This window comes from Limanda limanda, chromosome 5 (genome assembly GCF_963576545.1).
Source record: "Limanda limanda chromosome 5, fLimLim1.1, whole genome shotgun sequence".
In the NCBI taxonomy this organism is placed as follows: Eukaryota; Metazoa; Chordata; class Actinopteri; order Pleuronectiformes; family Pleuronectidae; genus Limanda; species Limanda limanda.
The window spans coordinates 22183884-22206430 of record NC_083640.1 but is presented as its reverse complement, the minus strand read 5'-3'; the positions used below and the strand labels follow the sequence as shown (position 1 = coordinate 22206430).

Below are 22547 nucleotides of genomic sequence, written 5' to 3'. Positions count from 1 at the left end.
CCTCTGAGTCCACGTGTGAACTATGAGTGTAACCGGCCAACAGATACGACAAAAGTTCATAGAGATTCATTCTTATCTTCAAAAGTTTGGTTATGGCGTTTTAACTTCTAATTCAATGTGTGATTATGTGTGCATTTTATTTTTAGAGCTGTTTTTATCGGCTTTCTTTCTCTTAATCCTGTAAAGTGACTTTGAGCATGCATTAAAACCTCTAGAGAAATAAAATGCATCATTTTATTATCATTATCATATCATATTCAGAATAGCTCATATTATTATAGCTATTTGATGTTCTCAAAGCCGAAGCTTGACGTTACCACAACACAATACAACATGTGGTAAAGGGAAGTGAAGTTTTCTGTGGTTTCTCTTTCTCTCTCGCTGATGGAGGGTTAGAGTAAATCACATGACCGCTTTCTGGAAACAACAGCTCAGTATTCCCACTGCTCATCAAACAAGGGGGGTTATTATTATTAATGAGGGGGTGTGGCTGGAACACAAGCCTTTTTTCTCCTATGTATCCTGCTTTTTTATTTCTTTGCTGCTCTGGTTAACGTTTCCTGTCCGACCAAAACAACCCTCAGGCCAGCGGGAAAACTCCCAGTGCTCGTGAAGGAATGACCACCACTGATTTGTCACATCAAACAGTGACATACAGACAGTAGAGAAATTAAGGGGTAAAAGCAATATACTTTGCATTGTCTCTGGAGCTCTGCAGTTGCATGAGGCCTCATTCTTTTAAATTATACTCACTCATTTTGTATTTTGAAGATTATGGTGAAGAACCTTGTCCAAAATATCAAGATCAGGTGACTGCAAAAGTCCGGGCACATAATTCTTATCATTTTCATAGTTATTAAACCCCCCATGTCTAATTTCTCATGATTTTTTCCCCTTTATTATCTCATCCTATTCTACAGCAGCATCACCGGCGCTGAAAACATTTTAATCAGATTATGATACCATGGGCCTCCAGGCACAGCCGTGAAAGAGCCCTCCTACCTCCTCTCGTCTGTGTGGGAGTAACACCCCCCCTGACTGAAGCAGACACAGGATGTAAACAAACAACGCAGCCATGTGTCCGCTGAAGATTCCTCTGTGGTTGTTCTGCATCTATTTACGATTCTTCTGTGTCCCTCACCAACAATCAATGTGTTGTCACACTCACTTCAGACGGTGGCTCTGACCCAGGACCCGCACCAACACCCTTGTGTGACAGTTAGGTCTCAATAAGGACACTCAAACAGGGCTTTGTTCAAAAACACACCAGCTATGTCAGAGAGACGTAAAACCAGACATAAAATAAAAAGGCTTCTATTGCTGCCCAGGTTTGTCTTTCGCTTACATACGTCCGTATTCTGCTTTTAGTGAACTAATTTTGGAAAAGTTGTTCATGGAGCACATATTCAAAAGCTCCAGGCAAGGGCTCTGCCACGGGAGCCATGGCCAAGTCCTAAAGGCCACAGCAGACACTATCAATAGTGGGATGAGTCAGCGCAGGCCTCCACCCAGGGAAAAGAACATTTCTTTCTGCAGAGCTAGACTGAGAAACGAACATCAGCTGCCAGAACCACCTTCTCTGGCCTGCAGGCAGCAGCATGAGACTGCTGTGACCTTACTGCTGACCTGGGGAGGAAGTTCCCAGAAACTGATGCCGCAACAACACTGAGGCCAGACAGGATGCCTGTCCTGGAAGTTTGCAAGCAGATCAATTTCTAGAACTCTAGTATGGTCAGCTTATGCCTGAGGAACAGGTTTAAACCGGTTGAGAGGAGGTGCAGGGGGTTTGCAGGCCAGTCCCTCCTTGGGACCCACGGGGCCGTAGCAGGTGTCACGAGGCAAAGGGCATTCGAGATGACCACTGACGAAGCAGAAGTGGCTCCAAGGTAGCTGTGAATCCAGGGACGGAGGCCATGTGGCAGCGCTATGGGTCACAAGGAACTCAGGAATGCCTTTTGGGCAAGACTGTGAATTTCTCTGATTGGCCCAGAGAGAGGCCTGTCTTGAGAGGATGGGCAGGGAAGAAGAAAAAAACAAATCCAGATGTGCAAAGATTGTAGTCATAAGAAATAGAACTGAAGATGTAGTCGCTGACAAAGTATGTGTTTACCACACATTGGATGACAAGTTGAAACAGATAATCTCTGTTAGGGAATATACAGAAATATAAGCATTGATTATAGCAAAGAAAGGAACCAAGATAAAATATTATGTTTTTACACACATTCAGAGGAAAATGATTCAACTTATTGAGAAATCTACAGAAAATCAATAAAGACACATCATCCTAACTTGTTGCTTGAAAGTATCTGAGAAACACGTGGGAATTAGGTCAAATAAGGTAAATACGCGGATAATTCCTGTCACTCATGATATTAAACCCAAACCTTAACACCCATAGCAATATCTTAAACATACCACTGTGATGATTTCATAAAAATTAAGCTTAAAACACTCCATTCTAACCCTGTATGGTTTATATTATTAATATGTAGAATTAATACCCAGTTATGCAAACTAACATCAGCCCTGATATGTATTGTCTCAGTATTTGTCATTTAGAGCCGGTGGGCCGTCTGTACCCATGTTCATGACTCATAATTTCCGACAACAGAATAAAGCATCTGTTATTGTGTTGTCAGCCATTCCTCTGTCTAGGAGTTTGTTTCGTCTGTAACTTGAGACGTGATTTGCAGTTGGCAGTTGTTGCTTCGCAGCAGCAATTTAAAACATGAGTCGGTCGTGATGCAATCAGGTCAGGAGCAAAACATGTTTATCCCCATAGACCTTTTGGGATAAACATCAGTATATATTCTATAAGTAAATACACTTGCCTCGAGCTCATTACCTAAGAGGTCGGCCTGCTCACCTTTGACATGTAATTAAAATGAGGGCAGGCAGCTCAAAATATCCTGCTGAACCCACAGACATGAAACAGTCTGCTGTCAAATAAGGTGAAACCTTATTCTCCTATTGATTGCTTACTTTATTTTTACAAGTAATTTGGGCTTTTTGATCGATCACAGTGCATCTTATTTGAGAGGCTGGGAATTGTCTTAAATGGAAACATTTAAGACAATTCAAGACAGTTTATGTATAATAATAACAAGCCAGCTTGTTATTATTATACATAAACATTTTCCATTTAAGACAATTCCCAGCCTCTCAAATAAGATGCACTGTGATCGATCAAAAAGCCCAAATGCTGTGCAGTAGGAACACACATTATCTTCCACTAAAATGCAGTTACAGCATTAAGTAGATCTCAAAAGTACTTGAGTAGTAGATTTTAGTGAAGGTACATTATTATTGGTCATTTTCAACACATACTGTAAATCCTCCACAATACTGGATTTAAAATAATATGTGAGACGGACTAATAAACATGAAGACGGCACGAGAATCAGACATGTTTTAGTTGCCACATTTTATGAAATATGAATTCACAAAAAGCTTCCTCGTACTGATAACGTTAAACAAAAGGGAATAATCGTTATCAGGCTTGTGTGATGATGGCAAACAAACCATTAACTTGAATGCAACACAAAGATGGAATGGAAAACACAGTCGTCCAGGTAAATCAATTATTTTACCTCTTTATTTAGACTATCAGCACCATACCCCTCCATTCAGTTTGTTCTTTAGCCGGTGATATTCAACATATTTTCAGATATGGGTCCAATCAGCCGCCTGATGGTACAACATCAGTTTTTACTGCAGCAATGTTTTTCACTGCCTTTTGCATTTTTGTTTTATTTTTTTGCTGAACGTGGATATCTGTCCCTGAGGTACAGGTAGGTGATCACAAATACAATTATTTCTTGTGTTTATTTCTAAATTATTAATTTATTTAAATATTATATTATAATTGAAACAACATTTTTAAAGGTAATTAATCAGTATAAGATGAAGAATTTTATTCTGCGCGCCTTTTTCAACTATAATTATAGATCACACATTACGATCAACACATTGTGTGATATATATTTGGATAACATTTTTTTAAAAGGTTCAATAAGTTTGATTTGTGAATGAGTCCTTGTATAATTATGTTGAATGGAACCCAAGGCAATAACAGAACCACAGTATTTTCAGAGGGAATCAAGTGCTGCCAACAGTTTGTACATTTACTGATATTTATTTGGTTGTATTCTATTATTGTGAAATGTCTGTTCTTTTTTAAATGTGCTCTTCAAATATATCTACTTTTCTCAGGACCATACTGATGTGATATGATTGACGAATCAGCATCTCGTGAGCCACTTTCTGTTGTCTTCGTGTCCTCAGGTACGTCTTTGTTGCAGTTGGAGGATGTGTCCTGGCAGTCGCCACGATGGGGATCTACAGCGTTCTTCTGTTCGCCTCCACCTGTGTCTTTATTCTGCTCATTGGCTGTGTGGATCCCAGCAACATCCACATCTGGGCGTTCGGTATCCAGATGCTCTGGCAGACCTTCTGGCACCTGCTTATACAGTACCGCGAGTATTACCTGCATGAGCCTGTCAGCGTGAGGTATTTATCTACTGGTTAAACTGGTTTGTTCACGTTTTTGCCATCTGATCTAGCATCTGTCACGAATACTAAATAACAATAATAAAAGTGTTGGTCTGGATAATTATAAATGCATTTAAAAGACAAAAGTTGGTTCTGTATTATTTTTTTTATTGTCAATGAATCTTGTGGAAAGACAAAAAACAAACAAATATCACAATTTATTTTACCATTGGCGGATATTCTCCTTCATCACATGAACACTAACACTAACACACTGCTTTCAATTAGCTCATCCTATGACTCATGTGATCCAAAGCTCCAGAGCAAACGTAGAGGTCACATGTCTTTAAAATGTTTTTAAATACCTCTTGTACTTCCAGGTTGTTTTTGGCGGTGTCCTCTTTGATGCTGCTCACTCAGAGAATCACCTCAGTGTCCATGTACCTTCAGGAGAAACATCTTGATAATGCATCGTCCAAAAAGACGAGTTGTGTCCGGCCTCTCCCTCTCGTCAGCTACTTCCTCAGTGTCACCACGCTGCTGGGCGGCCCGCTGGGCTCCTACAGACAGTTCGTGTCCCACATGGAGGGAGTCGGCCTCGGCCCCTCACCCAGTCCACTGAGTGTGGTATTCTTAAAGTTGGTGCAGGTGCTATTGTTGGAGTTGGTAAGGTTTTGTCTTGTCCACTTTCTAAAACAAAACATCTATGATCCCAGTAGTTCTGCTTCTATTCGTGGCATCATATGGGTTTGGGCCCTCGCACTGGTTTTGAGGCTTCGGTATTACGCTCATTGGAAGATCAGTGAATGTCTCAATAATGCAGCTGGGTTTGGAAATTGCAAAAATTCATCCGGAGACTCCCAAGATTGGAGCGGCTTATCTGATGGAGATTTCTGGACCACTGAGGCGTCGAGCCGCATGTCAGAATTCGCTCGTCGATGGAACGCCACAACGGCTTTGTGGCTGCGAAGAATGGTTTATATGAGAAGCAAACATTTCCCTTTGTTCATGACTTTCGTTTTTTCTATTTGGTGGCACGGTTTGCACTTGGGTCAATTTGTGGGGTTCTTGACTTGGGCGTCAGCGGTGGAAGCAGACTACTACATACACAGGTTCCTACAGCCAAAGCTTTCCTCAACATGGAGGAGGCTGCTGTATGCGTGTCTAAGCTGGATAAACACGCAAATGATCATCACATGTGTGGTTATTGCTGTAGAATTAAGAAATATGTCCGGCCTGAGGCTTTTGTCAGCTTCATTTGTGGGTCTCTTTCCTCTTTGTAACATGATTCTACTTGTTATCTTGTTAACAAACCCCCATATGCACATACCTGTGCATATTACTGTACAGCTCTACTACAATATGAAAAGCTTGTTTGTTCATTAAAATCCATGAATAGATTATTATGTTACTCTCAATCTAAGGATCCTGTAGTTGTCCAACTTCATTGTATTGTTGCATGTCTGCTCTTTGTTGTCGTTTGTGCTGTTGATACTTTGAACTTAGTTTGTTCTTGTTCTTGTTCATTTTCTGTTTTCACTTGTCATGTTGCGCTTTCTTCCCTGGGGATAAGTGACAACATTACAATGATATATATATATATATATACATACATATTTTTTCAGAAATTATTTCTCTATTGATAGACGGTAGCCACAGACATTTGAATGTGGTGTGGGGAAACTGGTAAGGGAGCAAATGAGGGGAAGTACAGGGTGAACTGGAAGCATCAATGACTCTGGAGCATAACACTGATGACTGAACTGTGGGGGTTAAGGGGGGGGAGCAACAGCAAGAGGTGAAGAAAATATGTACTGCTACATATGTTCTGCTGAAGAATCTATGTAATATGTGAAATGCATGATGAAATGGTTTTATGACCAATAAAAAAAGGTAATGGCAATCTTTGGAAGTCAAACTTTATTGCAATGTCTCAGACATCACTTCTGCTAAGTGAACGTGATTTCAGGGGTGAAAGTTATAATATTTAAAATATGAATCAGTCTCTGTCTACGTAAATTAAAGTAGACTTTTCTACTTTAAACTTGCTTAAAGTGATATTTTTATACTGTCACTGAAATAATTAGCAAGAGCAGCGTAGAGTAGTAAACATGAGAAGTGCACTCTGCCCTGCACATGTGTGCTGCTTTCCGCCTCGATCGCCATGTGGTTCGGGTTAGGGTTCGGTTCTGTAGCCTGCACTTTCAGCAGATTGTGAGGATGAGAGAATTCTTTCCACAGCCTCATAAAAACAAGCTGAGACTGTTGTTAAACCAGAGACTTGCAGAACATTTGTAAGGTGAATCATACTGCTCCCTGGTGGTCAAAAATGAATGCAGGTTTAAGGCGTTTATTTGGATTTTTGTGAACAACAACTGATCGTTCATAGTTATACGAGTGATAAAGGTCAACAACAATAAATTACATTTCATGAGGAAGATCTTTACTGTGTGATTTAAGCTTATAGAACCTCTTTTAATCATTCATGGAGCTTTGTAAAAAATATAAAAAGACTGCAGTGATGAAGTTCTGTATATGATGTACTGTAAATTAAATTAAATATACTATGCATTGATTGTCACTTATCTGAGCGTATCTTCATTTTGCAGCAAAGTCTCTCTTCTTTCTTTCCATAGATTTCCAGCAACAATCCCTAAAAATAACAACAGTCCGAGGTTTCTGTTTGAGACAAATTTCTTCCAGCAGTCCTCTGGTTTGTTGATGTGCACTGTGTAAATCTAAAGGAGAGAATAGTCAACATGGGATGTTTGGTTAGGACCATAAAAAAGAAAAGGGTCATGTTTATGTTTCCATAAAACCAATAATAATTATGTGTTGCACAACATCAAGTTCCTCACCTGGTGTGTTAGGTGGACGGCCACTGCGGACAGTGCAGCATAGTAAGGGAGAGTCTGTTCAGCATTGACACCAGCTACAACCAGTCCTGACAGCATGGCCACTGTGAAGCCACTTAGCCAAGGTTTGGTTTGCTCCTGGAACCTCAGCGCAGTAGATTTGACTCCTACCTTGATGTCGTCTTCCTTATCCTGGTTATTGAATACAGAACAGATGGAGCTCAGTCTCAATCAATATGATTCTACTTTGAGAGCGACTGTCAGAACAGCAAAAAACAGGAACCTATAATTCCCCAGATAAATTCTCCCTCATAAATAATAGAAAACAACATTTCAACAAGGTTGGTTCAAATCAGTGACTCGATGGTTTAAAAGTGAACGAGAGATGTAAGCAGTCGCCTGCTAATCACACACATATGTTTTGGTCCTGTTCGAACCTCACCAGCTTTTGGTGCCAAATTTTTGATACACTTGCAACAGTGCTTGAAGTGGATCTCAACCCTGAGCCTTACACGGCCCTGTTTGGCCTGCCTCCATTTATGACACTTTGTCTCCCTGCATCGAAACGCCGGGTACTGGCCTTCACTACTCTATTGGCCAGACGCCTTATTTAGTTTAAATGGAAACAAGTTAAGATTAAGATACATTTACTACAGTTACTCCACCTTCACACAATAGCTGGCTTAGGGAGGTTCTCACACATATCAAACTTGAGAAGGTTAGATTCTCTCTTGCAGGTTCTGATAACGCTTTAAACAAAACGTGGCAGCCTTTCTTAGAGTACTTAAACAGAACTACTATTCACCCAGAAAGTGACTAGATGCCCCCCCCCCTCAACTTCGTACTATTTACTACTCTCTATTATCTCAATAACTAATTTTTTTTTTTTTTTTTATGTAATGTAAAGTATGTAATGGTTTAATTATGCAATTATTTTACTTTTTTCTTGTCAGTGGGTGGGAAGGGTCAAGGGTTAATTGTGGTTCATAGAAGCTGTTCTGGCTCAGTTTAAGCACATTGATGTTATCATCATACATCGTGTAGGACATCCTACCGCTATTTTCTACCTCTAAGAATTTTTGTATACACTGTATGTGTGAATTATTGCTGTATGTGAACGAATAAACTAATAAAAAGATGTGTAAAAAAAAAAAAAAGTGAACGAAATGTGAGCTGCTAACAAACTTAATGGCAAATATGTTTATATAAAGCACAAATAAGAACTACAGAGATCCTCAGCTTCACCTGATGTGCATATATGGTGTCGTAGATCAGTGTCCACATCAATCCTGAGAAATACAGCGGGAGGCACACGGACCAATCACAGGAGCCTTGAACAGCAGACCAGCCGAGCAGCGCCCCCCAGTTAATGGTGAGGCCTGAAGAGAAGGACAAGAAGGAGGAGGTGTTGACTTAAGAAGTAAGAAACTGTCGAATAATCTTGCAGCGTTTAGAACAGGACGACAATTACCTAACACAAACTGTGGCCAGTACGTGATCCTCTTCATCAGTGGGTAGGAGACAACAAGAGATAATGAAGCAGCGCCCAGAGCGATGCTGTGAGGAGCATTATGAAAGCCTTCAGTCAAACAGTGTCAAACCTTTACTTATATAACAACGAAGCAACAACTAACTCTTTGTAATCTAACAAACATCTATAAATGTTTACTGATATATCGACTACAAGACGGCACAAAGACTGTCTTTGTCTGACCTACACAATCTTTTGTATCGCACATAAACTAAAATTAAAGCTCAACAGATTATTTCTAATAACACACTGACCTGTAGTTGTTGAGACACAACAGAACCCCGAGTGCAAGAGAGAGCTGCCCTCCCAAGAAGACCAGTGCCTGCATTCGAGAAACTGCCCCAGAGGCAATGGGTCGCGTGGCTGTCCTGGACACCTGCACAAAAAAACATCAATAATAGTCACCATAACAACAATAATTATAATAACAACTTCATTTATGGAGCACCTTTCACAACACAATCATTATATGTCAATGTTTTAAACCTTTGTGTCAAAGTCTTTATCCCACATGTCGTTGATGGTGCAGCCGGCTCCTCTCATTAGCAGAGCGCCTGCACCAAACAGAGTGAGCATGCCCAGATGTGGAAGGCATCCGGGGTCAGCAGCCAGAGCAATGCTCCACGTGCACGGGAGGTACAGCAGCCATGTTCCTACAACACAAACAGACAACACACTTAGGGGATTTAAACTTGAGAAAACATTACTGCTGTGAATTTAAAATATACAGTGTGACAACAAGAAAAATAAGTGCAGGGGGAGAATACGTGCAGTGAATGGATTGCACATGAACCCTTGTATAGCTGACAGAATCAATATAGCACAGTTATACCATAGTTAAAGAGCAGTTGGTAAATAAAGACTATTCAAGGCATTGTTTTCAAACATACCCTCATTTTACTGCCTAAAACAGCAGTGATTTCAGCTGAAACTTTCATAAACCCTGAATGTACAAACCAATGGGTTTGTCGATCCTCATCAGCCGCAGGTAAGGCTGGACAGGAGCTGGAGCTGAATCCACAATGGCAGCAGCTGACAGGCTGAAGGATCTCCTCCCAGCGTGCTGAGCTTCACGCAGTCTGACCGATGGACGGATCGCACCCTGGCTGTAAAGCACTCTTCCGAACACGCTGGGACGTGAGTGGAGTCCATGTTGGGTCCTGATTGTTGCCTCCTCGTGCAGGAAGCGGTCTGACAGAGGGGACAGACAGGGGGAGCAGGCTCCGTGGGGAATCCTCCTCAGGAAGCAAGCAGTCAGCTTGGCTTGCAGCATGGTGAGTCCCTGAGGTCACTCTGACATTACCCCACAGCCCTGAACACACACCCACACACACACACACACACACACACACACACACACACACACACACACACACACACACACACACACACACACACACACACACACACACACACACACACACACACAATGGTGGCTTTGTTTAATGATTTGCTTGAACATGAATTCTTTTGTGTTGCACTGAGTCCACCGCACAAAGACTGAGGTGTTCGTGTGTCAGAAGAGAGTTGTGTGTGTGTGTGTGTGTGTGTGTGTGTATGTGTGTGTGTGTGTGTGTGTGTGTGTGTGTGTGTGTGTGTGTGTGTGTGTGTGTGTGTGTGTGTTAATCAATATGATCGTTGTTACACGAGCGGTTATAAAATGCACATGCTCGTATATAATAATAACCATGTACTTCACATTGTAGGTGAAATGAACTCTTTAACACGCCTGAGACAGAAACAAAAGTTAAATGAAATAAACTTACAGTGACGGTTACAGAAGACACAATATTTTACCCTCTCCTTCTTATTCTATTTGAGTTTAATGGTGTTTTTTTAAACCACTAAAATAAGGAGTTTTTTCGAGGCGACAGTCTACTGCCTTGATTTCCTGTTATCGTACGTCCGCTATTGTTCCGGGCGAAACAACGTTCGCACCCGGAACCAATGACAGCAGAGAGGGTGTTTTAAATCAATATGTAGAAAACAGCATCTTCTCTTAATTTAAACTTATAAATGTGGATTATTATAAATTTCCTGTTGTGCTACTTGGTCAGTATTTTCTCCACAGACATCTTGTCACATTTGGTAATATGCAAACTTTTGGGAAAGAGTCTATTTGATTTATATTATTCAAATTTACTTTGATTTCGTGTCTTAATAATAATAATAATAATAATAATCCTCATTGTGATAATTCTGACCAAATATTATCATGAAAAGAACCAAAGAATCTTCAAAATAGAAGAAAAATAAGATTATTGATGACCACTAAACACATATCTGAATAAACAGTACGTTCACGATCAATTTGTTTGGCTCAGTATTAATATTGCCTTGATTTTATACTATTGTATTAAACAAACTTACCGTTATTTTTTTAACAAATTAATCTTCATTAGTCTAACAATGTGAATGAATGGGATTTTTTCAGGATTTGATAAATGGAAACAGAAAGTATTCTCAAAGGTGGGAACTTCCGGTTAAAGCTTCCTCTGATTTCACAATTAATGTAAGCGTGTTTTTCATATATATAAATAATATATATCTACAATGTTGTTTAATACATCAACTGCTTCATTAATCAAGTAATGCTAATCAACATGATATCAGGAGGATATTATACTTTCGATTTACCCTTTTGATTTAATTACATAATGAGATAGGTTTGTATTTATGCAAATTGTTTTGTTGTTTTTATGAAATACTCTAAATCATTAGTTTAAATTCATGGTTAGAATGAACTGAAACTTTTTTCTCCAACAGTTCAATTCAAATTTTTATGTTTTTTATTTCACAATGCCCAGCCCTTTGCAAGCGCCTGCCTCTTGTTTTATTTTGAAGAGCGGGCGGAAGTGCAGTTGCAGGACACTGAGGATTTGCTGCAGCACCGGAAGCGGGGAGAGCGCTAGTCGCGGGAAAAATGGCGGAAACGTGCGGTGTCTTCATGTTTCCCACATCACCGCCTGTAAAAATCCCATCATAAACCCCCGCCTGTGTGTGTCCGTCTGCGTGAGGAGGCACGGTGTGTAGCAGCGGTGAGTTGTGTGTCTGTTGTGTTTTCACTGGGTTGTGTCGTTTTTAGTCTCCACTCCTGTTGGTTTCCTGTTGAACTTTCACTACCTTTAAGTTCCCGACGTCTTCAGTGGTTTTCCTCATAGTTGTTGCTGTTGTTCATTGGAATTTACTGAAATACTTGAAAAGAAATGTGCATTTCTCATTGTTAGGGCTTCACCCCTGCAAGCATCTGCATAAACTACGTTTTTTTAACATTCAGTAAACAAACGTGTTATTTAAACAGCAGGAGCAACACAGCTGTTGTCTGATTGTAGATAATGATCTGGCTGTAGGAGGGATGCACGATGCAAAAAGGTATTTATCACTGTCAGCTTTGGTGTTAAAGTGTCGACTCAGTGCAGTGATTTAGATAAAATCAATCAAATTGTATTTGTTTAGCCCATATTCACAAATCACAATTTATCTCATAGGGCTTTAACATGATGTGACATCCTCTGTCCTTAACCCTCAGCAAGGGTGAGGAAAAACTTCAAATGGAGTATTTGATGTTGTCTTCTGCCCCCCCTCAGAGTCCATGCACTTTGCCATCCCTGGCCACACGATGCCCAGGCAGCCCGTCTCTGAAGAGTCCTCCGTCAAGTCCTTCTGCTGCAGTGACTGCTCGCTCGTCTTCCCCTCCAAGGTCTCCCTGTTTCAGCACGTGAGCCTTGAGCATGGACAGTCTGACGAGGACGACGCCGAAAGCAACAGGGCGGAAAGTATTACTTTATGTCACAGTTGTGGTTTTATTGCTCGTAGCCAGGATGAGTTAAACGACCATGAGAAACAGTGTGGTAAGAAGCCGGAGAAGCAAAATCAGACAGGGAATCCTATTGTTCCCGGAAGCCATGAGAGTGGAATAGGAGCAGTCATGTCTACCTCAAAATCTCCATGCATGCTTAACTCGTCGAAGGATCTGAAAACGTACAAGGGGCCGCTGCAGATGCAAACGATCACTAAATTCTTAACGGCACAACCTCGACCGCCCTCGGTGAAGTCAGCCGAGAGCCCGGTGTCCCTGAGCAGCAGCGCCACAGGAACCCTGCTCCTGCAACAGTCTCCCTCAGACCTCAGCCCAAACAGCAGCGGTGTGTTTAAAGTCACCGCAATGTCCGCCATCGATATGACTTGCGCCCCTTCGAATAACTGTATGGTAGATAATCACTTCTTAATATCCGAGCTGAGATCTCACAAGCCCAAGGGACAATCCAATGACCCAGTTTATGAAAACAGCAGGAAGAGGAGCAGCCGGGGACGCTGGGAGAGTCAACTGGCTAAAAAAACTAAGACGGACGAGGAGGAGACAGAACTCCCAGGGAACGAGGACGCAAGTAAACCACCGCCGGGCAGCACTGACTTTTCTTTTGAAATAAGCGACGATGAACAAGAAAAGAAGGTTAAGCTCCGCAATAGAGACGTGGAAATCCCAAACACTTATTTTTGTAAACACTGTGACTACAGTGATGCTGTCATCAGACTCATGTCCTTCCACTACCAGAACGACCACCCTTACATCAGATGCAGCGCCACGTACATTCAGGATCCCAGTGACCAGAGCGTCACCTTCCGCTGCCTGGAGTGTCCCATTGAGTTTTTAGCGGAAGCCCAACTCCAGGGACACTACACTGAAAAACATCCAGACGCCCCCAAAGTATTCATGATGCATTCATGTGAGCTGGTTTACAAATGTTTTGTGTGTAAGTTCATCAGCAATGAATTGAAAGCCCTGACGGAACATTACAAAGAGGAGCACCCGACACATAAAGCGGATGATTCCCTGTTGTACTGCAAATATACAGCGCCCGTGAGCCAAGAGGGATCGTCAGAGTTGAACACGTGCAGGAAAACGCACAGCCCAGAAACATCGGGGGGGATTTCTCCAAAGAACGCAGATGCACAACCTGAAGAAATCAAAAGTGCCCCTTCGCCCCTACACACCACCTCCAGTAGAGAGGATGTGGTTTTGTATCATTGCAGCAGCTGTATATTTAGTCATAAGTCAGCGGTCGGTATGCATGTCCACTACCAGAAAAAACATCCAGACGAAATGGTCACAATCAACAAAATCAAACAGTCGGCTTCTGTCTCATCGCAAACATCATCCCAGGCGACAGCTGAGAGTTCATCGAATGTAATGGAGAACTCTGTGCCTCAAAGAGACGCCTCCGGTTCCCCGGAAACGGAAAAAAGCAAAGCTGAGGTGTCGCAGGAGAAGTTTTCATCGCCTTTAACGTCTCCGAAGAACACAACAGACACTTCTAAGACTCATTCTGAGTCTCCCAAAATAGAGAAAGTGAAGACTGAAGCAGACGCAAAGATAACAAAGAGACCCCTTAGCAAATGGAACAGGGAGCTGTCCTCTGGAATCGACTGCTCATCCTCCAGCTCACTCGATAAAACGTTTTACTGCCAGTTCTGCACCTTTTCAAATACCAACATCAGAAGCGTCGTTGCTCATCATAACATGAAACACGTTGAGCACGGACTAACGGGCACTGAGGAGGTCTGGTGGTATAACAACAAGTTGCAAAAAAAGAAACTGCAAAGTGAAGCCGAGACCTCAACGGGTGCTGAGTCCCCTCATTCTAAATCTAGTGAAAGAGTCGAGGGGTGGAAGGAAAGAAAACGTCGGAATGAAGAAACTACCTCCAAGACGGTTAATCCCTATGAACGTGTAGATGACTTGTTTTACTGCCAAGTGTGCAACTCTGCAAATGTCAGTTTAAAGGGAATTATGAGCCATCAAACCAAGGTTCACACGGACCTGTCTGCAAGGCATGAACCTATAATTAAACACACAGCTCTGATTCGTGCTGATATCAAAAGGTCTCAGAGGAAGGACTCCTCATCTTTTCGTCTACCTCTCCCGCTCATGAATGAAGGCGACATGGACTGTTTTTTCTGCCACTTTTGCAACTACAGACATAATTCCGCCACCCAAGTATTGAGGCATTACATGAGCAGACATCCTGGGTTTAAGATTAAGAACCACCAAATCCTGCAATACACTTCTACGCTTTTCAAGCAGATGGAGGAGGAGTCGCACCCGGAAACGTCTGCAAGCCGAGAAGATAGTCAGGAAAAAGTGACTAAAAAGAAAAAAGTAAAAACACTGGCTAAGTGCTCGTCGGCCTCGGTGTCGGCCCCACAGACTCAGAGGACCCTTAAGTGCTACAGATGCACGTACAGCTGTCAGACCGTGAGTCTGCTGAGGAGGCACATGTTGAAAGTTCACAAGACAAATCGCAGCATAACTGATATTTTAAGAGTGTGTTATAGACAAGGGATGTTGGAGTCGGGTTATCACTGCGACAGGTGTGTTTTCTTTCACAAGAGTGCAGCAGTAGTGTTTCAGCACATCCAGCAACAACACCCAAATCGTAAAGCCAGTCTCGAGTACGTTTCCACCAGATTGTATGTCGGCCCCGATTCATTTATTCCTAAACGGAAAGAAAAGCATAAAAAGACCCACACCGGTGATGGGAGAGCTGGACAAAGTGAGACTAAGAGGTTTTCGTGCAAAGCGTGCTCATTTATAGGAAACTCAATATCAAGTATCACAAGCCACTGTTCTGCTGTGCATCCCTGGTCCGTGAAAGACAACAGCCCCGTCCTGAAAATCATCGCCAGCAAGAAGTCAAGTCCCCAGATTGCGGACGACCACACAGAAATCCCAGAATCCTTTGACAGCTACCAAGTTCCTCTTGGACGCAGCGACTCACCCGACTCATCTGATGAAGCTGCAGATTGTTCCAACTGGTTCAAGTGCAAACATTGCACTGCATGGTTTAGTACCTGGCACGGTCTCAACACTCACAGTGGAATGAAACACCCAGACGCTCAAATTGATGGGACAGCACACGTGCATGTCTTCAAATGTCCGCACTGTCCTTACATCAACGCCAGCTATCATGGAGTTATAACTCACTGCCAGACAAGCCATCCTGACTCTGAGTCCAGTGCAGACAGTCATTTCATGGATGAAATGCATCTACGCAGCTGGAACCAGTCTTTGACTAAAAAAGGTTCGGATGACACTAAAAGATTCAGCGGCTACATTTGTGAAACTTGCCCTCAAATCAGTGCAACTCTGAAGAAGCTGAACAAGCACTGTGAGACAGAGCATAATCAGACTGATCCGAACACCGTGCTCAAACCGTCAGCTGCAAGGAAACGACACCAACCTCACACCTACAGCTCTCTAGGATCAGTGTCAAAAGCTTCTGTCCTGCAGAAGAAAAAGTATCCAGTGATTAAGTGCCAGGTCTGCAGTTATAAGTGCAGCACAAAAATTGGGATCGCTCGCCACACGCGTTTGAACCACAGGCATTCCTCCTATAGACAGGATTTTGTATTCAAGTGTGCCTTGTGTCCGAAGTTGTACTCCGCAAAAAGACATCTTGCACGCCATTATACAAATAAACATGGAAAGCATTCCCTCTCAAAATACTTTGCACCAGTGTACCAGCAGGTCAAAGCGCTAAAGTCCCCTGACTGCCCTTCAACTCAGCAACCTGAGAACACGTCTGAGTCTAGCGCAACAAGAGAAGACGGAAAGATTATAGTGTTTAAGTGTCCGGCCTGTCCCTATGTGAACTCTAGCTACCATGGAACGCTCACTCACTGCCAAATGATGCATCCTACTCTCGTAGTCAGAGCAGACAGACTTCAAACGGACACAATTCTCGAAAGCCAACTGGTCCATAGTTGGACGGGAAAAGGTTCAAAGCATAAAGGGTTCATGTGTAAGAGATGTCCACTGATTTATGCATCGTTGTCACAACTGGAGGTCCATCGTGAGATGAGCCACGGGCAGGCCCAACCCGCAGCTTCTGAACCTTCAGTTGAGACTGAAACTGAAAAACAGCCTGATCACAGCTCAGGGGGCTCAACATCAGAGGATTCCTCTTTAAAAATCGAATCATCCCCAGTGAGTACCATAAAACCTGAACACGATCAACAGCTAGTCTCTCCTGAAAGCCTTCACGTGTCCTTGCAAAACAAGGAAATGCTGTACGAGTGTGACTTGTGTTCCTACGCAGGAATATGTAGAAAGTACCTGCACTGTCACTACAAAAACATGCACAAGATGGATGGATTGAGCATATCCAAGCAGCTGGAGAGGTATAACAAGCGTAAACACCTCATGCCCAAAGTTCCATCTGAAGAAAGTGTTCATTGTAAGAAGTGTCCACAGTTATTGTTTGACACATCCCAGCTGCTCATTGTCCACTACACCAACTTTCACAGCTCCAACTTTAAAATGGACTTTACAGTGTTAAAGCGAATAACAAAAGTTAACCCGGGAGTCTTCAAGTGTGACCACTGCAGCAAACACGTAGTTGGAATCAGGAAGCTGTGTCACCACCTGGAACGCCATGAAGCAGCGATGAAGACAACAGCGATGGATGCAAAGCCAAGGGCATCAGTTGCCATGCCGACAACACCAGAGACCCCAACCAATGAAGTAGGTTAACTCTGCCCACATGAGCCTGTTCATTCATTGCCATCTTTTCACACACACTTGTAAGTTGATGATCGTTGATGTGTTTGATTTTCAGATCTGCCGACAAGACGAGCCGCCCATGTTCGAACCCGAGCAGGACCTGACTCACTGGAATGTGACGCCAGTGAAGACGTTAACTCTGCAAACGGGTTCTCTGCCGTCGCCTTCAGGACTCACGGATCCAGAGCTGCCGGAGGAATCGATGGAGGACAAACGCACCTGCCGACAGTGTGGCCGCTCGTTCATGTCCCTGAGGGGTTTGCGCTCACATCAGCGCAGCCACGCAGCGCTGGCGGCCATGGGGAAACTGGACAAACTGTCTTCCTCACTAATGAAGCACAAGTAAGAATGAAGTTTGGTGGGTCAGTCACCGTTTTAGGTTTGTAAAGTAAATGAAATGGATACATCATTGAGAAATACTTTCATTTTATCTGCTTACACATAAAATTACTGCTCATGTATATTACACACTACTCACATTTCAATGGCTTTACAGAGGTAATTAATATTAGTAATTAATACAATCAAATATATTCAATATTTTAAGAGTTTCATTAACACAGAATTGTTAGTATTCTCTTCAACAGTACAGTATTTACATTTTACAAATGTGATATCCTTTATGTCCAGAACTATTGATGAAATGTTAGTGACTGTATGGATTTTGTCTTTTTAATCTCTACAGCATAGATGAATACGTTGCTTACAAACCTGGGACCCTCCGACCGTTCCTCTGCAATTTCTGTACCTTTCGGACGACCGTCTTTGGCCTGTGGAGGAGTCATTTCATCCGAAAACATCAAGGTGAGAATCCCCTTATAAATAATTTACAATTACAGCTTTATACAGAAGTATTAATTAATTACTAGTTAAAGCATCAACGGAAATGTTTGACATGTATGATATTTGTATATATTGCCTGACATATTTCATTTAGTGCTTTGTCTTTCTTTCCCTGTCTGTGTTGCTGCTGGATGTTCAGATGTGTATATGAATGATGTGGAGACTGAAAACGAAGACGAGGAGAACTCGCAGAGAAACAACCAAGATCCTCCTCCATTGTCAGAGGAAAACAGCAATTTGCCCGAACCTGACGAAGAAGTTGAAATAACTGAAAGCAAGTCCTCCCTCTTATGTTATATAAACCACATATCTGTCCTGATGGATATAAAATACACACGTGTTGCTTTGGTTGCTGCACTGACTGTCTGTGGTTTGTTGTCGTGTGACAGGATCGATGTACCTGGAGCCTCCAGATGTGCAGCGGCAGCTGAACCACTACAGCTTGATGGCGCAGACTGGACGTGCAGCCAGAGCCGAGCGGCATGAAACCAAGTTACCAGAGAGCTGTTTGCTCCACTGTGAGCTCTGCAGCTTCAGCACTGGACACGTTTCAAGTGTGCGACGACATTACTTAAACCGCCACGGGAAGAAGATCCTCAAGTGTAAGGACTGTGAGTTCTTCACTTGGTCAAAGTGAGTTACAGCCAACACCAGGATTTGTCTTAATGTAAAAAAAACATTTGAGGAAAACCTGTAATTTCTCTTTTTTTCTGCATAACTTTTACAAAACAACAAAATTTGATTTAAAAAATGGAGCTTGCAGAAATATGATCTCCTGGAAGAAGGCATCCCACAAACGAGACCATCAAGGCAGTTTGGTTGCATCCAAAGTGCATCTATTTGGAAAAGATAAATGGATTGAGTTAGTGTAACGGACAAAACTCTGGTTGTTCAATGATGTGTTTGACATCTAAGATATTCTTCAATTTAATAACTAAGCAAAAATGAGGTCATGTCCCGGCAACACTGCAGTCATCAAATGTTTCTATCCAATAATTATAGTCAGTATTCTTGTAAAAAAAGAAAAAACACAGATAGCAAATCATGTATTGATCCTGGTTGTTCTTCCTTTTATCAGGAAAACCCTTGAGATGCACATGGAGGCCGGTCACTCTACATTTCAGTCCGAGCCGACTCATCTGAGGGACCTGCGCTGCCCGCTCTGCCTCTACCAGACCAGGAACAAGAATAACATGATTGATCACATCGTCCTACATCGTGGTACGGTAGACACTGGACAGGATCCAGCATTCCCAACGCCCTAAAGTCCTAATTTCAGATTGAGTACATTTTTTTTTTTTGTCTCTCTTTTCCAGAGGAGCGTGTCGTGCCGATAGAGGTGCGTCGCCCGAAGCTGTCCCGCTACCTGCAGGGCATCGTCTTCCGCTGTCACAAATGCACGTTCTCCTGCGGCAGTGCTGAGAACCTGCGCTTGCACATAACGAAGCACGATGACGTCAAACCCTACAAGTGTCGGCTGTGCTACTTCGACTGCACTCTGCTGAGCGACCTAGAGGCGCACCTGAGCGATAAGCATCAGGTGAGGATTTGTCTCAGAAGCGGCAGGAATTCCTTTGTGTCTGTAATGATAAATATAGGCACATAGGCAGCTTCTTTGTTTCAGAAGAACAGGACCCTGTCGGCAAATCTGTTGCTTGAATGAAAGAAAGTTTTGTTACGTAAAGTTTCAAAAATGTATAAAGCCAAATGTTACTTTAAATTCAACCATAAATGAAACTAGTAACTCTTGGTGTTTGAATATTTGACTCATTTAACACCAGCTGCTGTAACTCTAATCAGATGAGGGAAATGAGCTCCACTCAGAAACAGGTCTTAAAACCATCTTTAAAAAAAGTCTAAAAGGCCTTTTAAAAAGTCATATTTTAAAATATTACAAACAAGGTCTTAAATATGTTTTGGTCTGTCGCACTCACAACACTACTTCAATTGCACTTTTTGTTTTTGAGGGTGAATGTGGTAGAAATAGGTTAATTTGTTCTTTTGTAAGTTAGATTTTTTTTTTTTTTTTTTTTTATACAGGTTGAGAGGAACCATGAGCTTGTGGGTCAGGTCAGCCTTGATCAGCTAGAGGCACAGGATGGTAGGATAGAAGAAGAGGAAGAAGAGGAGAAGGAGGACCCGTTATCAAACTCCGAGCAGCACAACAGCACGAGAGAGGATGTGAAGATCAGGTTGGTCTCAGGCTGCAAGGAAGTAAAACATGAAACCCTGGTTGCGGACCCGGCAGAAGATAACCTTCCGAAGCAAGTTACAGAACAGTTGAAGGAAGCATGTCTGAAGCATGACCAGGAGACTGCAAGGGAACAGACGATCAAACCTACAGTGGAACAGAATGTCACCAAAGGAAACAGCTCAGAGTCTGAGGAAAGCGACGGTTCAGAGAGAGAGAGGCAGACTAATGAGAACCAAGCCCAACTCAAAGTGAGAGGTAGTGAGGACAACAGCGCAATGTCCCCAGGCCAAAGAGAGGAGGCAGCCGAGAGAGACTCTGCAACATGTGATGAGATGGTGGATAAAAAAGAGTCCAAGTTAAGTTTAAGGACGCTGCAGCACAGAAAGTCAGCCATTGAGTCGAGAGCAGAAGATAAAATACTGCGTCACATCCTGGTGTTGGATGAGGACGGCAGCCTCCACAAGACGCACAACAAGGGAGAGCCCGAGAGGAGGGTTAAGAAAGAGCAGAGCAGGGAGACCAAGGTTCTAGATAATGTTCTGAGTGAGCTGCTGGACGAGGAGTGTAAAATGTCTTTGGCCCATGAAATGACAACTAAATATGATTCAGAGGAAAAGAAAAGTCACATGCAGGGAAATAACCTCAGGACTCGGGAGGATTTAAATTGTGGAAGTCCTTCCCGAACGCCTCTTCCAGTCTGTGTCCAGCTGAACGAGGAGAGCTCAGGTTTGTCATTAACAAACTGCAAAGAGGAACTAGTGAGCCAACAGGAACACGTTGAGGAGCCATCGGACCCGTACGGAGACATGCCAGTGCTTGAGAATGAATATCTGAAGGAGACATCGCACCCGCAAGACTGCTGCAAGGAGGAAGAAGAGGATGAGCTCGAGCAGCCGGACAAAGGCGATGAAGCGATGACTGAAGATGACGAGAGCGGATGCAAAGATCGGGAACATGAGGAGGGCGACGGGACGGAGGAGGCCAACAGTCCACGTGTGGGAAAAAGTAAGAATTGAAATGAATCACAATAAATCGAGTGAAGTCCAACACAAGCTCTGTGTTTTCAGACAACGTTGAAACGATTGTGTAACTATGTAACAATGGGAGTTATATACTTTTGGATGGTGATATCAGATTGTGTGTTGAATGCCTGTAAAAATTAAAATGGCACTCAACATAGATCGCCCATACAGTCCCTTTTATGAAGCCACATTGAAATCTGTAAGATCCAGATTTCTATTTCGATATTATACCGTTAAACACTTGACCGCAGATTTCATTCATAAGTTTGCCTCAGTTTTTATATGGCTTTGATTATTTAGACTTAATACCAATCATGTCACCAGATAGTATGAACAGTTTGTGCGAAAACCAGGACAATATTTAATTGAACATTGTTAAAAAGAAAAAACCTCCGCCCCAAAGAAATCTTAACCACCTGAAAATCTTAGTTTTCTGACACACTGACTAATTGTTTCATTAATTATGATTTTCGAAAAACTGTGCTTTATTAATTGTCAATTGTGACACCAGTCTTAACTCGTTTCTCTTGTTTCTCAGGTGGGGTCACAGCGGCAGGCGGAGCTTCTGAAGTCCCGCGTCCCTCAGTCACAGAAAATAAACTTTTTACTTGTGAACTTTGTGGACGAAACCTTGTGAGCGGTTCGGACTTGAAGCGTCACATTATGAGACATGGAATGTAACCGTTTTCATGATGTTGCGGACGTCAAGACTCAGCATCCACTGTGGATTTTTGATTTTGTTAGTGTTGACTGTCCTGTCCCCTACCTTTACCATGTATTTGTAAACAACTTGTTAACCTTAATTTTTCATGTTTTGTAGATTTTTTTAAAACTTTTTTAATGATCACATTTTATTATCATTATCATTTTAACTGTTATAAGCAGGATTTATTTGTTGTTTTGTCCTCTTCAATAAATACAACTTCAGAAATTAGTTGGTGACCAGAGAATGTGACAAAGTTAAATCCTTCTTATTACAGGATACACATAAATAGCTATCATGCACAGATCCCCATGTAAGTGACAGGAGATATTAAATATGTTA

At 42.3% G+C, this 22547-nt stretch overlaps 3 protein-coding genes across 3 annotated transcripts; 2 read left to right on the top strand and 1 right to left on the bottom strand.

Annotated features, from left to right (window-relative positions):
- The first annotated feature begins 3672 nt into the window (after window positions 1-3672).
- Window positions 3673-5880, top strand: mboat4 (membrane bound O-acyltransferase domain containing 4). Its single transcript, XM_061071925.1, has 3 exons — window positions 3673-3794; window positions 4288-4512; window positions 4875-5880. Exons 1-3 carry the CDS (start codon window positions 3673-3675, stop codon window positions 5878-5880), a joined length of 1353 nt encoding a protein of 450 aa, XP_060927908.1.
- Window positions 5881-6828: 948 nt separating this feature from the next.
- coq2 (coenzyme Q2 4-hydroxybenzoate polyprenyltransferase) lies at window positions 6829-10775 on the bottom strand. The gene is made up of 8 exons (XM_061071809.1): window positions 10647-10775; window positions 9838-10192; window positions 9367-9533; window positions 9135-9256; window positions 8821-8906; window positions 8595-8728; window positions 7353-7541; window positions 6829-7232 (listed from the first exon to the last, which is right to left on the bottom strand). Exons 2-8 carry the CDS (start codon window positions 10151-10153, stop codon window positions 7077-7079), a joined length of 1170 nt encoding a protein of 389 aa, XP_060927792.1. The 5' UTR covers window positions 10154-10192; window positions 10647-10775; the 3' UTR covers window positions 6829-7076.
- Window positions 10776-12499: 1724 nt separating this feature from the next.
- Window positions 12500-22315, top strand: LOC133002162 (zinc finger protein 462-like). Its single transcript, XM_061071924.1, has 9 exons — window positions 12500-17404; window positions 17499-17785; window positions 18129-18247; window positions 18426-18560; window positions 18676-18919; window positions 19365-19507; window positions 19603-19826; window positions 20327-21485; window positions 22041-22315. The coding sequence occupies exons 1-9, from the start codon at window positions 12500-12502 to the stop codon at window positions 22181-22183; spliced, it is 7359 nt and encodes a 2452-aa protein (XP_060927907.1). The 3' UTR covers window positions 22184-22315.
- The last annotated feature ends 232 nt before the right edge of the window (window positions 22316-22547 follow it).

What these genes read in the sequence shown, in the direction of transcription:
- mboat4 (XM_061071925.1), top strand. Translation starts at nt 3,673, where the DNA reads ATGGGTCCAATCAGCCGCCTGATGGTACAACATCAGTTTTTACTGCAG. An exon ending in TATCTGTCCCTGAGGTACAG is followed by an intron (nt 3,795 to 4,287) that starts GTAGGTGATCAC and finishes TCGTGTCCTCAG; the next exon opens with GTACGTCTTTGTTGCAGTTG. An exon ending in CATGAGCCTGTCAGCGTGAG is followed by an intron (nt 4,513 to 4,874) that starts GTATTTATCTAC and finishes TTGTACTTCCAG; the next exon opens with GTTGTTTTTGGCGGTGTCCT.
- coq2 (XM_061071809.1), bottom strand. Translation starts at nt 10,153, where the DNA reads ATGCTGCAAGCCAAGCTGACTGCTTGCTTCCTGAGGAGGATTCCCCAC. An exon ending in TTGTGTCTCAACAACTACAG is followed by an intron (nt 8,907 to 9,134) that starts GTCAGTGTGTTA and finishes TGCTCCTCACAG; the next exon opens with CATCGCTCTGGGCGCTGCTT. An exon ending in CTGGCCACAGTTTGTGTTAG is followed by an intron (nt 8,729 to 8,820) that starts GTAATTGTCGTC and finishes CCTTCTCTTCAG; the next exon opens with GCCTCACCATTAACTGGGGG.
- LOC133002162 (XM_061071924.1), top strand. Translation starts at nt 12,500, where the DNA reads ATGCCCAGGCAGCCCGTCTCTGAAGAGTCCTCCGTCAAGTCCTTCTGC. An exon ending in TCCTCACTAATGAAGCACAA is followed by an intron (nt 17,786 to 18,128) that starts GTAAGAATGAAG and finishes TAATCTCTACAG; the next exon opens with CATAGATGAATACGTTGCTT. An exon ending in ACCTGAGCGATAAGCATCAG is followed by an intron (nt 19,827 to 20,326) that starts GTGAGGATTTGT and finishes TTTTTTATACAG; the next exon opens with GTTGAGAGGAACCATGAGCT.